The sequence below is a fragment of the Delphinus delphis genome, chromosome 4, assembly GCF_949987515.2.
Source record: "Delphinus delphis chromosome 4, mDelDel1.2, whole genome shotgun sequence".
Lineage (NCBI taxonomy): Eukaryota > Metazoa > Chordata > Mammalia > Artiodactyla > Delphinidae > Delphinus > Delphinus delphis.
In genome coordinates, this window is record NC_082686.1 from 96,325,031 (window position 1) to 96,339,139 (window position 14,109).

At 41.2% G+C, this 14,109-nt stretch overlaps 1 protein-coding gene across 1 annotated transcript; it reads right to left on the reverse strand.

The window, feature by feature from the left end:
- Positions 1 to 391: 391 nt before the first annotated feature.
- On the reverse strand, positions 392 to 12,799 carry LRRIQ4 (leucine rich repeats and IQ motif containing 4). The gene is made up of 5 exons (XM_060010156.1): positions 11,780 to 12,799; positions 7,016 to 7,189; positions 5,426 to 5,564; positions 4,212 to 4,408; positions 392 to 544 (listed from the first exon to the last, which is right to left on the reverse strand). Exons 1-5 carry the CDS (start codon positions 12,797 to 12,799, stop codon positions 392 to 394), a joined length of 1,683 nt encoding a protein of 560 aa, XP_059866139.1.
- Between the last annotated feature and the right edge of the window lie 1,310 nt (positions 12,800 to 14,109).

The following is a 14,109-nucleotide window of genomic DNA, read 5'->3' on the forward strand; positions in this document are numbered from 1 at the left end:
ATACTATAGTTATGTAGGATGTCAACACTGAGGGAGGGTGAAGGGTGCATGGACCTCCCTGTACATTTCTTTGGAACCTCCTGTGAATTATTTCATAATTAAAAGTTTTAAAAGTAGACATGATAGTACAGTGAACCTCCATGTACCTATCACATGCTTCTTTTTGGCCAATCTTGTTTCAGTTGGATTCTTCACATTTACCTCTCCCTGATATTATTCTGAAGCAATTCCCAGTCATCATAGCATTTTTATCCATCAACATTTCAGTAAAAGAACCTTTATTTTTATATATAACCGTAACTCTGTGAATAATTTTTGTGTGGTAGGCCTCTAATTCCTAGAGATTCTTAATCCATCAGGGTTCATTACCTCAATTCATACATTTATAGAATTATTTCTTATTTTTCTTGACAGATTTTCCTTTTACATCCTGCTTTCCTTTCTTATCTTTTGGAGAATTCCTCCCCTTCTTTTGCAATTTTAGCAGGTCTTCAAATTTCCCAAATCCTTTGCGTACCATTATTCCACGCCACCATGCCTGAATCTGAAAACAAGAACAGCATCAGCTCGTACCACAGTGGACTGGGGATGGTTACAGCTCTTTGTTCTGGTATGTAGTTTTCAAGATGTGGAGAATGAATGTCACTAGAACTCTGAACCTTATTTTCTCTCTTTCTCACTTGGCCAGTCATCCAGGCAAAGCATTTTTCAAGTATTTGGTGCTTTATGTGCCAAGCACTGTTCTAGACATTTGGGAAACAGCAGCTAAATACCAATGTCACTGACTCTGTGGAACTCACATCCCAGTGAGGGGAATAGACGATAAACAATAAATACATGACTGTATAATTTGCCAGATGGCGGAGGTGACAGTGCACAGCAAGGGGAATGGGTATGCCTGTACCCCGCCTTCCTCTTGTTCCTGGACTACCTGCGCTCCTACCTACAGGCGGCCCTTACCTGTTCTTGAGATCCTATTCCTTCGCACCTGTTCAGGAAATCTCTTCTGTAGTAGACTCTTCGAACCTGCCAGTGGCTCCCTGTTTCTCTCAGAATAAAAACTCAAGTCCTGGCCTCTCACCTTCTGAGATGGCCCACACTCTGTCTGTGGAGTATGTTTCTACCAAGGTCATTTTCACCTCTTGAGATGGACGGCATTCTGTCTATGGAATGTGTATCTCTCTAAATAAATCCACGTCTTAAACAAAAACAAACAAACAAACAACCACCCCCCCCCCAAAACTCAGGGCCTTGCAATGGCTTACAAAGCCCTATCCAATCTGCCCCTCCCTCCTGATCTCTTAACTGTCTCCCCCTTGCTCACTTGCTCCAGCAATGCAGACACACGCAGGCACTGCTCCAGCTCAGGGCCTTTGCCTTTACTGCTTCCTCTGCCTGGAACACTCTTCCTAATATTCAGATGGTTCACCCCTCCACTTCTTCAAGAATTTGCTCAATTGTCATTGCTATGGACTGAATTGTGTCCCCTGCTCCCGCAATTCGTATGTTGAAAAGCCTTAATGCTCAATGTGGTGGTATTTGGAGATTGGGCCTTAGAAGGTAATGAGGTTAGATAAGGTCATGAGGGTGAGGCTCTCATGATGGAATCAGTGCTCTTATAAGAAGAGACATCAGAAAGCTTGCTCTTTCTCTGTCATGTGAGGACACGGTGAGAAGGGCAGGAAGGGAGCTCTCACCAGAAACTGACCATGCTGGCACCATGGACCATCCCGGACTTCTAGCCTCCAGAACTGTGAGAAAATAAGTTTCTGTTGTTCAAGCCACCCAAGCTATGATACATTGTAATGGCTGCCTGAGCTAAGACAGTCATTTTCCCAATGAGGCCTACCCTGACCATCTCATTAAATTGAAACCCTTATAAATCTAAAAAAAAAAAAAAAAAGATGCAAATGAACTTATTTACAAAACAGAAAGAGACTCACAGACTTAGAAAACAAATTTATGGGGCTTCCCTGGTGGCGCAGTGGTTGAGAATCTGCCTGCCAGTGCAGGGGACACGCGTTCGAGCCCTGGTCTGGGAGGATCGCACATGCCACAGAGCAACTGGGCTCGTGAGCCACAACTACTGAACCTGTGCTCTAAGCCCGCGAGCCACAACAGCTGAGCCCATGTGCTGCAACTACTGAAGCCTGTGCACCTAGAGCCTGTGCTCCTCAACAAGAGAAGTCACCGCAATGAGAAGCCCACCTACCATGATGAAGAGTAGCCCCTGCTCGCTGCAACTAGAGAAAAGCCTGCACGTAACAACGAAGACCCAATGCAGCCAAAAATAAATAAATGTATTAAAATAATAATAATATTGATGTTGGCTCTAAAGACTGGGTAACCAATCCTTTTATAAGTCAGGTGGTTTCCGGCTCTTTGCCTTCAAGAAAAGTGAAGTTAATTTGTCAGCTTAGAGCCTGCTATCTATTTGGGGGATATATCTGGAAGAAGTTCAGAGATATGTGAGGCCCTGTCACTTAAAACAAAACAATATAGGCAAAAAAAACACCTTTTTCCATTCTTGTCAACTTAAGAATTTAAACGAGGTTTAAATTGAGAGGTTTCTCATCTGTAAAATAAAAAATAAGAATGGAACTGATGCCAAACTTTATCTCATTCTAGCAATAATTAATAGTTATGCAAGAATGTATAAACTATGTGAAAAAGTCTTTCCAAAACTCCTGTAAGTCAAATAATTAAATATCAAAATTTATAATAGATTTTATATTGTTTTGGTCAATTTTATACTACTACTAATTTCACTAAGACTCAATCCAGAACATTACAACACTGTGATCATAGAAGAAAATTTTAATTTAAAATTTTAATTTATATAAATATTTTTGTAGCCTAGAAGTATGAGGTGATCCGTAAATGACATACACACACACACACACACACACACACACACACACACACACACACACACTAAGGTTAATTCTGAGGGGAAAGTGGAATGGAAATACACGTTCAAGAAGAAAAAGAAATGACATAAAATTTTTGCATGTAAGATAAGAACTTGTCTACTGACATACCAAATCATAATGGTACTTAGATTCCATTGGATACATTTAAAATACTGATATAACAACTCTATTTTAAGATGTCAGTATGTAAAATTCACTGGAAAGTAAATCCTTTGCAATGATTTAAACTTAGTGACAAAAAAGGTTAAATATCAATTTTAAAATGTGCAAGAGGGTGCATGGCTTTTCAAAATGCTTTTAAGAAGTATCCCCCAAATATTATTTTCATTCCTGAGTATATACATATTAAAATTAATATTTTAACATAAACTTTTTTCCTTTATGTTGCAGCTCGGGCATTATTTTGATTTATTAAAATTATGTTTGTGGTAGCTTATATTATCTATGAGTTTAATTTCAGAAGCGTAAAGGAGGTATCACACAATATTTACCAGGAAAGGGAGGATGTTAGGTCTGATATGATTGAGGGCCATTGATAAAGGGTCTTACAGACCAAAGACTAACTCTTATTTCAGGTAACATGGAGAGTTGTCCACTTCAGCAGAGGCATGGCAAGATCTGACCTAGGTTTTAACAGCGTAGGTCTGACTGCTGAGTGGAAGATGTATCACAGGGGAAGCAGGTGAGGAAGTAGGGACACTAGTTGGAGGGCTAATGCAGTCATCTGGGTTTGAGATGATGGGGGTTTGGACCAGTTGAATGAAGAATACTGAATACTGACTGAAGTGGACACGTTCCTGGGCTGTCTGGGATATCCTTATGTTTCAATGGGCTTGGTGGGCAAGGAGGAGAGTGACAGGGCTCTTAGCCCTTTGATGCTAAGTTAGGGGCAGAGCAGAACTCTGGTCTCTAGACCTCTGATCCATAAATGCTTTCATTTCTAATTTTTCAGTCTCATCTTACTGACGTTGTTAACATAAGCTTTTCACTCCAGTGAATAGTCCAACAGTTTTAGATACTTTGGGAATTTGAAGTTTTGGTTTCTTTTGCCTATTTGTCGGCTTCTCATCTGACACAGAGAAAAGGAACAGAAAAGACAAAAAATGCTAGGATGATGTTAAAAACTCTCTCGCTTAGCCCTGGGGATATAAAAGTAAATAAGAATCTCTATTCTCAAGGTATAGATGTGTAAAGAGCAGCCTCATATATCTATAGTTTAACACTAATCCCACTCCAAGCAACTGTGAATACGTTATACAAAATTTTTGCTGATTTTACCTTTGTCGCCATTGTCTTCATATTTCTTCTTTCTTTAAGGTACGCCCGTACAGCCTCAGCGCCTTCGGCACACACTGTCATTGGGGGTTCTTCCATGGGATTGCCCATCAGTGTCAGAACTTTTAGATTCACTAGACTATCCAAATTCTCTGGAAGATGGGTGATCAAGTTGTCCTCGAGCCGTAATTCTTTCAAAGCTGAAATGATTTTTTTTAAATAATGAATTTGTCTTAAAAACAAGCAAAATTAAAGCATGCATTCTTGAGTCCAATCACTTTGAAATGTTTCCTCCTATGCCATGTAACAAAAGACGGCACATTTAATGAGGCAAACCAAGTTCTCTTTTTCATAACAACTCAAAGTTGTTGGAGCCAGTGTAAATCAGCGTTAGAGACAGGAAAATAGTAAATACTAAAAAATGTTGAGAACTTTCCATTGCTCCAGGGATCAAAGAGAGGATAAAAATGCATGGTCTGGAGCATGACTAAGGAGTACCTCATACCCACCCCTGCCGCTAATCTTTGAATTATGTCCTATGGGTATGGGTAGGCAACAGCTTCCACTCATATTCCTTCATCCTCCTTTCATTAAAGAATAAGTCATAGCTTGAAAACACATCTATAAACCTGAAGATTCAGCACATTATGGCAAAGAAAAAGTTTTTGTTTGTTTCCTGTAGGATCTCAGCAAAAGCCTGTTCAGTGAATGGATGGATTTACAAATAGTGGTTTAGCCTAGTGGAAAATGTTTGCATGTTCAAATACGAATCATGTATGATTTCTCATGTCAATCATGTAGCTCCAAAAGTCCCCCCTTGCTAATTTCATTACTCTGGGTCAATCCTTTTCCTTTTATTCAAGTGACTTATTGACCTAAAGCAAATTTAATACAGGACCCCCAACTCCAAATTCCGGCAGATAGTAGGTATTCAGTAAATTCTTGTTCATGGCATAATGACTCTATGGATGAATGCTAACTTTCTTAGCAGTTGCTATTTTCTTTTCAATTCTTAATAAACAATCTAATTGCCTTTGTGAGGCTCTTAGCTGTGCTAACCTGGCACCTGGCCTTCCCCGCACTACTAGGAAGCTCTGCAAGGAGGTGATGGGGTAGGTCTAAGCTCTCGTCACTGAGATTGATCTTTAGTAGGGCAAGGAAGCCTTCAACGCTGGTCTCAAACTCCACTGGGCTGTGGATCTACAGAGATTCCTCACCTTGTGCTTGGCAAATGGCATCTGGAAGTTGCTTAATCAGATTGCAGCGGCAATCAAGAATTTCCAAGTTGGGCATCGATCCCAAGGATACAGGCAGGTACTCGAGATGATTGTTCTCTACATACAGCTCTTTAAGACTCTGAAATAACATGAGAGTATACCATAATGACCCTTACATTGATAAAAGAATTATGGTAACCAGAATCACCTGTGAGTTCCCATGTTCTTTCTTTTTTTTCTTTTAATATTTATTTACTTAGGCTGTTCTGGGTCTTAGTTGCTGCATGTGGACTCCTAGTTTCAGCATGCATGCAGGATCTAGTTCCCCGACCAGGGATCAAACCTGGGCTCCCTGCATTGGGAGTGCAGAGTCTTACCCACTGGACCACCAGGGAATTCCCTCCATGTTCTTTCAATGGGGATATTATGCATTGGGGTAAAGGGAAAAACACACATTTAAAGAATCATCATCAAAAACTACAATTATTTTTGAGTTAAGCCATCAGTTGCGGTTCTCACGTATGCAGGGAAAAGAGAACATGGGAATCTAGTGTTTATTTGGTTCACGAGAACTTTATGGAAAAACAGTTTGGATCATTTAACTACAAATATCATCTGCTCCCTTTCAACAGCTAATTCTCTGTGGCAGTTGCTACAGAATTGCAATTGCCACAGACATCAATCCAACATTGCCCAAGTGGATGTAACCAAAATGTACAGAGAATAGGTTAACTATTTTCAGATTCACTGGGCAAGATTTTAATGTTTGCATTTCACCCTAAGATTTTGGAGAGTGTGGCGTGACATGTACAAGGAGCAAGTTGATGAAAGCAGTTCTGTGAACACAGGGCAAAGGAATAGAGAATTAGGAATAGGTGAGACGTACCTGTTCTGTACATGCCATTGCTCAGTTCCAGGACTGGGAGTTATGTAGTTACACCTACTTTATCATTATTAAAGTTACACCTAGTTTATCATTATTAAAGTGTAGCACCAGGAACATGAAAAAAAATATTTAAAGTACACATACATAAAGACACACTGGTATGGCTACTTTGAATGATGTCATCTTGTTGCTTTGCTAGGATTTAGCATAGCGCTGTGGACCCATCTTCAGCATGAACCTGGTGCAATAGTTAAGTACACCATGATACGCCTTCCACCATGCAGGGAGGGAAATCAGACTGTCCCATCCAAAATGCAGACTCCCAACCATGTCATCTGTATGATACCTTAACTTCAAAATAGTATCATTTTCAGGGAATAGTTTTTAAAAGTGGAAATTAATTGCAAAGTGGTATGGCTCAGTTTCTGCAAATAAAACATGCCAAAGCACACAGTAGAAACAAGTATGGCTTGACATATCCAAGAGCAACTACAATAAAATGTTCTTGGAGGATGGATCCCGGGGCTGTTTAGGAAGACAGTGGGAGCCTCAAAGTGCAACAGTGACTGCTTGCTGGGAGCTAGGAATCTTGTATGGATGATTCCACATGCAACCTGTGAGAACAACACCATGTCTTCTCAGTATCAGCCAATTTAAGGAATCAGGGCGTATAATTTTTTGCCTGCTCGTTTGGGGAGGCTTACCTGGAGTTTCCTAATGCATTCTGGCATATGGGTAAGCTTGGCTCCCTGATCTTGGCCAATGTATAATTTCTCTAAAGACTCTAAAGAAAGGATTTCTTCTGGAAAGGAAGGAAACTGGTTTCCGGTTAGTCCAAGAATCTTCAGTTTTGAAAGTAAACCAAAGTTTGACGGTAACTGGAAGTATTCCAAAAAGATAAGTTTCAGGTCAAGATTATTTTTAACAGTAAGAAAATAAATTGGGCTTTTAGTTTTGAGGCAGAATGTTTAAAAAATAAGTAGAGCAATTTAGCATCTCCTACTGATGAAAAGTTAGCCCATATGTTTGCATATATAGTATTTATACTCATAGATATATAAAGTCTGGAGTTCTACCTTTCCCCCCAGCCTCTCTGCTCTTTACTTTTACGCACTGGATAAAATTAGAGCAATTTTTAACCTACTTTATTGCAAATTTTTAAGCTGTAGTGTATCAAATGCTTGACACTACTGAAAGAAAAAGTACTACGCTTATTAGTGTAATATTGCAACTATAATATTCATAATTAATTCTGTTATTGGAACTGATCCATTTAGTGACATGACCTCTCACCCTTAAAGGCTTTAGCTCAGCAATTCTGAAACTTTAGTTAAAATCTCAGTTGGAAGGAAACAATGAATTACTGTTATATCTTCTGCCCTCCAGTGAATCCCAAGGCTATCTGTCCTGGTATTAGGCAGGCATTTCACAGACTCCCACTCCCAGACTTTCAGAGTTGGAAGGCCTTAAAAAGGTCTATTCTAACCCTCTAATATGGTGGTGGAACACGTTCCATGCTAGCCATCCAGCCCATATTTAAACACCACCTCCTGGGATGAAAAGCTCATTGGCTGAAGACCACTACTTACCAAATTTCCTTCTCCTGTCAAGCCAAAAATCTGTGTCACTAATACATCCACCTATTGGCCTCTTTCTGGCCCTCTGGAACCACATGGAAAAATCTCACTCTTAAAATATGTGACACAATCACCCTATTGATTATGTTACAGAAATACCTATTTTCTTGTAGGAAAAAAGGCCCAACTCTGTGTCTTAATAGCTTCTTAACTCATTTTGAAATATAGTTCCCTGGCAAATCCTTCCTCACGGGTCCCTGCTTCAGCCTTTGGGCTTTCCTCCCACCCATTCCCTAATCTGCCACTCTACTTTTCATGACAATGGTTAATAGGGTTTGGCTCAACCCAATCTCTCTCTAGATGGGTGGAATAGGTAAATAATTAGTGAATAGATTATCTCTATAGTGGGCTTTCTTTTGACCTACAGGCCAAAGTCTCATATACTTGGAATCTGCCATAAGCCATTTTTCTCTTTATTGTGTAGTGTGAGGGTTCATTTTCTTAAAAAGTTATAAACTGCTTACAGTTTTACTTATTTATTAACATTAAAAAAAAAAAAAAACTCAGAACAAGTCAACCTCCAGGGAAACTGATGTTTAAGCTTTCCTTCTTGGCTATTTCAAAATTCTTCATCAGGCCCTTAGATCCCTTCAATGGGAAGCATCTGCATTCAATGCAGTCCAAAATAATGGGGAAAGAGTTTTCAATCTAACCACTTCATTATAACCTAGTCATTTCACTCTTATTACTGTTTCCTTCGTTCATAGGTTTAGCTTTTCTTTTTCAAAAGCCCACTGAATTTTAAAGATTTTTTTCCCCAGGATATTTAAGATCTAATAATTAATCCCATCATAGTCATATCAAAGTATAGTGTAGGTAAACTTGGATGTACAGAAAACCTGCCGAGCGTCAAATGAGAACAATTATTGCTGACACTATAATTGAGCTGTAGCCATTCTGAGGTTGAATTTTCCCCCTTAATAGTGTGAATGAAAAATCTTACCAGCCAAATCAGTAAAACAAAAGATGTTGCAGCCACCTGACAGTGAGCCCTGAGGGAACTCAGGATGGAGACAAATGGGCTGCCCACTCCCAAGCCCTCAGCCACTGCAGTCACCCTCCACGGTGCACCCTGAGGAGACTCAGAATGGCCCTAGATAGCTGAGGTGCATATCAAAGGAATGATTTCAGTGAGCCCAGACTCTTGCATCTTCCCATACACAGAAATGCGCTAAATTCCTTAACTTGAGAATTTGGTTTTCTTTATTTAACAGTAATCTTTTGAAGTTCCGACTACCTGGTCTTTGTTGCAAAAAGTCCTATATATCCCGGCTCCTCCCTTCCCTCTGTGGAGCAGACCCTCTGAGCTATCTGAGAGGCTGCATCCCCCGCTTAAGTCCTCAGTTTTGTCCACCAAATAAAACATAATTCTCAACTTTTAGGTTGTCTGTCTTTTTTCAGTCAACAATAGAAATGTACCATACAAATAAAATCCATCTAGATACACACTGAAAGTTAGCTATTTTTGCCTCCATCTAGGAAAGAAAAAGCAACTGGCCAGGCTTCTAGCGCCAGAAGCCCATGAGGCAAATTTTGGGGTGTGAAAAGGCATTGGCTTAAAGGCAACGTGTCATTATGGAGAGAAATGCATTGGGAGGTTGCTGGAGGCATAATAGGAAATTGAAAAAGGAAGACAAAAGCCGCAGAAATACCATCATAAGAACTGAAGAATAATAAGCACTGGTACATGGAGATTTTCATGTTCAACATAATAACATTGAACGTGTTCACATTTAGGTGCAGTTTGACTTGCAGTAAAACTTGGTGTTGGGTGAGGCTAATCTTTGTTAAGGAGCCATCTGTGTCTGATTCCCTCCTCCACCCTGATTTCTTAAAATGTCTCACAGGGAAGGGTTATGTATCACTCGTGACTCAATAGGATTTAAGTGAACTTCCCAAGGGTGCTTTATATTTTGAGCCTTTCACTCCCAACTGTGGAATGACAGACTTTGTTCACTATAAAAGGAATTTCTTACATGAGCTGCAGAAGAATTGGGAGCCGGGCAGAGGGCTTCTCATAGAACCTCTAAAATCCTCCAAGGTGGGCTGCTACTTAAGTAGAGATTGATTCTCTTCCTAAATCTTAAAGTCATCATCAAAATATTTACTTCCTGAAAGGCAGTTTTGAAACTCTCTAGCAATGAGGAAAACAAAAAAAAAAAACAAAAAACCCAAAGTCCTAGAAATTGAAAGTCAAGTAAAAGATTAAAAAAGAACAAAAAACAACTTTAAGGCTAGGTCTTTTATAATGTATGAAGTACATGAGAGTGCTGTTCACGGCTAGGAAAAACAGACCTAATATCTGGTTACTGTTGTTGATTTCCAAACCTCCCTTTCTCTCTCTCTACAGTTGTCTTTTGCTTTTAACAGAACTCTGTTCTTTTAAATTTTCAAATATGAAAAAAAAAGATATATTCAATATCCGTAATAACCTATAATGGAAAAGAATCTGAAAAAGAAACATATATATACACAACTGAATCACTTTGCTGTACACCTGAAACTAACACAACATTGTAAATCAACTATATTTCAATAAAAACATAAAATAAAAAAAAAAAGCATCTGTACCCGCCATCCAAACCTTTCGTTAATGAACAAAATGAATTACTGCAATTAAAATTGAGTACTTGGGGCTTCCCTGGTGGCGCAGTGGTTGAGAGTCCGCCTGCCGATGCAGGGGACACAGGTTCATGCCCCGGTCCGGGAAGATCCCACATGCCGTGGAGCGGCTGGGCCCGTGAGCCATGGCTGCTGAGCCTGCGCATCCGGAGCCTGTGCTCCGCAACGGGAGAGGCCACAACAGTGAGAGGCCCGCGTACCGCAAAAACAAACAAACAAACAAATTGAGTTATGATCCCATCCTCATTTCCTTGACTTCCTCCCTCTTCCAAGAGGCAGCCATTATTAGGAATTTTGTGAGGTTTTTTTCCAGTACATATTTTTATACTTTTATTACATATAAAAATATCCATAAAATGTGTTGTGTGTTGTGTGTATGTAGTTTTGTGTGATTAAAGATTTATATGTGATATAATATTCTGCCATTAGGTGTTTTACTTTTTAATAAACATCACACTTTTGAGATCTACCCACATTGGCACGTATAACTCCAGTTCACTTAAGTTATTGTGTAGTATTCCATTTTACAAACATACCACAATTTACTTGCGAATTCCTCTACCAACTGACATTTAGATTATCTCCCGTACGTCATGATTATCAACAATGTTACCATGAACGTTTTTGAACACACCACCCTGCACACATGTGGGAGAGTTTCTCTAGGGACAAACTGATTTTGCAGTTTCCCGTGAATGGAACATTAAAGCCTAAGGCTGTATGTGTCAGAGAACTCTGCTGTTTCAGGAAACCCCGGTAGGAGGTAGTCTTGTTAAGAACATGAACCCTGCAACCCAGTGCTGTGGGTTGGCATCCTGACTCTCTCATGTACAGGTGTGTGGCCTTGACAAGTTAGTTAAGCTCCCCATGCCTCATGTTCCTCATAGATCATTGAGGATAATATCACCCACGTCGAAAAGTTATTGTGAGGATTAAATGGGATAATATCAATACATGTAAAACATTTAGCCCAGTGACCGGCACATACATATTGTAAGTAAACATCAGCTACCATTTATGATCACTATTGCTATTCAGAGCAGGAAAAGTAACATAAATGGTGACCCTGTTGGATATATCTGTTAACCCCGGATTTTCACTCGTAAACTCAGTTCGAATTTCCTGATGTTTAGACACAGAACTACACCAGCTTAGGGCCGGAAGGGCCCTTGGTGGGAGCATAGCGACAGCCAGGAAGGGGATCGGTACCTTGCATATTTTATTATCATCCAGCGCCAGGATTTCCAGGTTCTGCAGCTCACAGATCTGCAATGGACAGCGTTCCAGATAGTTCTGGCTGAGATCGAGGAAGCGCAGGTTAACCAGGCGTCGGAAGGGGCGGCGCAGCACCCGCAGGCCGGTGTTGTGCAGGTAGAGCAGGTGCAGCGAGGTCCACCTGCAAAGGACGTGCGGCACCTTCTCTAGGTGGTTCCCGCTCAGCCCAATCTCCGTCACCTGCGAGAGCTCGGCCAGGGTGTGCGGGACGGAGTGGAGGCGATTGTGGGATAAATCCAGCACCGACAGCTTGGAGCACTGGCACAGCGACTCCGGGAGAGCAGGCAGGCTGTTGTAGGCCACGTAGAGCTTCTTCAGCTTCGTCAGGTTCCCAATCTCTTCTGGGATGGCACTTAGCTTGTTCTCATCCAGGTCGATGATCTCCAGGTTGAAGAGACCACACAGCTCCAGAGGGAAAACTTCAAATTGGTTTTGCTTCAGGTGGATCTCCCTCAGTTTGGTCTGGTTCACTATTTCCTTGGGCAGAGATTTCAGGTGGTTTCCCGCCAGTCCGAGCAGCTCGAGGTGGTGAAGGCGTTTACAGACGAGGGTGGGGATCTCCGCCAGGTCCGTGCGGTAGAGGCGGAGCTCACGCAACTTGCGGATGCCGCCGAGGACCCGAAGGGACGAGGCCAGGAGCGGGTTGTCGCTCAGGTCCAGGCCCTCCAGGTTGCTCAGCTTCCCCAGCTCGGGGCACAGATTCTTCAGCTTGTTCTTGTTCAGGTAGAGGATCCTGACATCCCTTAAATGCTGAATATCCTTGGGGATTTCTGCAATCTGGTTGTTTTCCAGATGCACTTCCTCTAATTCTCGTAAGCCTAAAATCTCCGCTGGAATGGTAAGCAAGCTCTGATTAGAAGCGTCAATGAAAAATGTTCTATCAGAGACCTGTTGTGGATCATTTTTCTGATGAATTCTAGATGAATGTTCTGATTTTGTGCTGTCATTTGACATTATTCTGATGGAAAGTTCAAATATTCAAAATCTGAAATATTGTGAAAAGAAACAAAAAAATATTAGTTTACTTGCCACCAGATTTGGTATCCTTAAGAGAAATAAAGTTTAGTTAATTAAATTGAGTGCTCACTACGACACAACATAAAACGTAGGCTTTTGTGTTTCATGTTGGGAGAATACCCCTCTTTCTCCTAACAGGTTGACTTATATTTTAAAAGAAGGATTGTCTAATTTCAATTTTTAGAAATGCCTCTTTTGATTCTATTTTCAGGTTGGATGTGGAAGGTTGCAAAAGATCATTGACCTTACCATAAACACCGAGAAAACATTAGGAAAAAAATAGTACTTTAAAATACTGCATTTTGGGGAGTTCCCTGGTGGCTTAGTGGTTAGTATTCTGGGCTTTTACTGCCATGACCTGGGTTCAGTCCCTGGTCAGGGAACTGAGATCCCGCAAGCTGCGTGGCCAAAAAACGAAACAAAAATTGCATTTTTCCTTAAATCCCCCAGAGAGTTGTGGATGTAAAGAAGGCCAGTAGAGGGCTTCCCTGGTGGCGCAGTGGTTGACAGTCCACCTGCCGATGCAGGGAACACGGGTTCGTGCCCCGGTCCAGGAAGATCCCACATGCCGCGGAGCAGCTGGGTCCGTGAGCCATGGCCGCTGAGCCTGCGCGTCCGGAGCCTGTGCTCCGCAACGGGAGAGGCCACGACAGTGAGAGGCCCGCGTACCACACCCCAAAAAAAAATCCAGAAAGTTTCACAAAGCAAAACTTGAATTTTCCGTGCCCTGGCAACTATTCCATAGTTTTTACATGGTATTTACAGCTGTTTATATAGCATTTACATTGTATTAGGTATTATACGTGGTCTAGGGGTGATTTAAAGGATGCAAGGAGGACGTGCATTGGTTATATGCAAATACTATGTTGTTTTATATAAGGGCCTTGAGCATCCACGGATATTGGGATCCGAGTGGGTCCTGGAACTAATCCCTTAGGACACCGAGGGACGACAAGGAACAATGACATCCTCACATATTTTCTTTGGTTCTGACTTCTAGAAATCTCAGATTCGAGTTAGACCTCTACTCCGAGTTCTTGACACATAAGCACCCAGTGAATCCACTCAGCATCCCTCTCCCCTGCTCCCCTACCCTCCAATCAGGGAGGGTTTTTTTTTTTTTCCCAAACTACATCCCTCCTCCATACCTGGAAATCACTGGGGGTGATGAGAAAGGTATTAATGGAAATGAGCTATACATGTGGTGTCTTTTTGACCATCCTATTTGATATGCATTTTGACATTGC

Bases quoted from the DNA above. Each gene is read 5' to 3' on its own strand.
- LRRIQ4 (XM_060010156.1), bottom strand. From the start codon at position 12,799: ATGTCAAATGACAGCACAAAATCAGAACATTCATCTAGAATTCATCAG. The intron at 5,565-7,015 runs GTAAGCCTCCCC...ATGTTATTTCAG, and splicing joins AATGCATTAGGAAACTCCAG to AGTCTTAAAGAGCTGTATGT. The intron at 4,409-5,425 runs GTGAGGAATCTC...AAATCATTTCAG, and splicing joins TGCCATTTGCCAAGCACAAG to CTTTGAAAGAATTACGGCTC.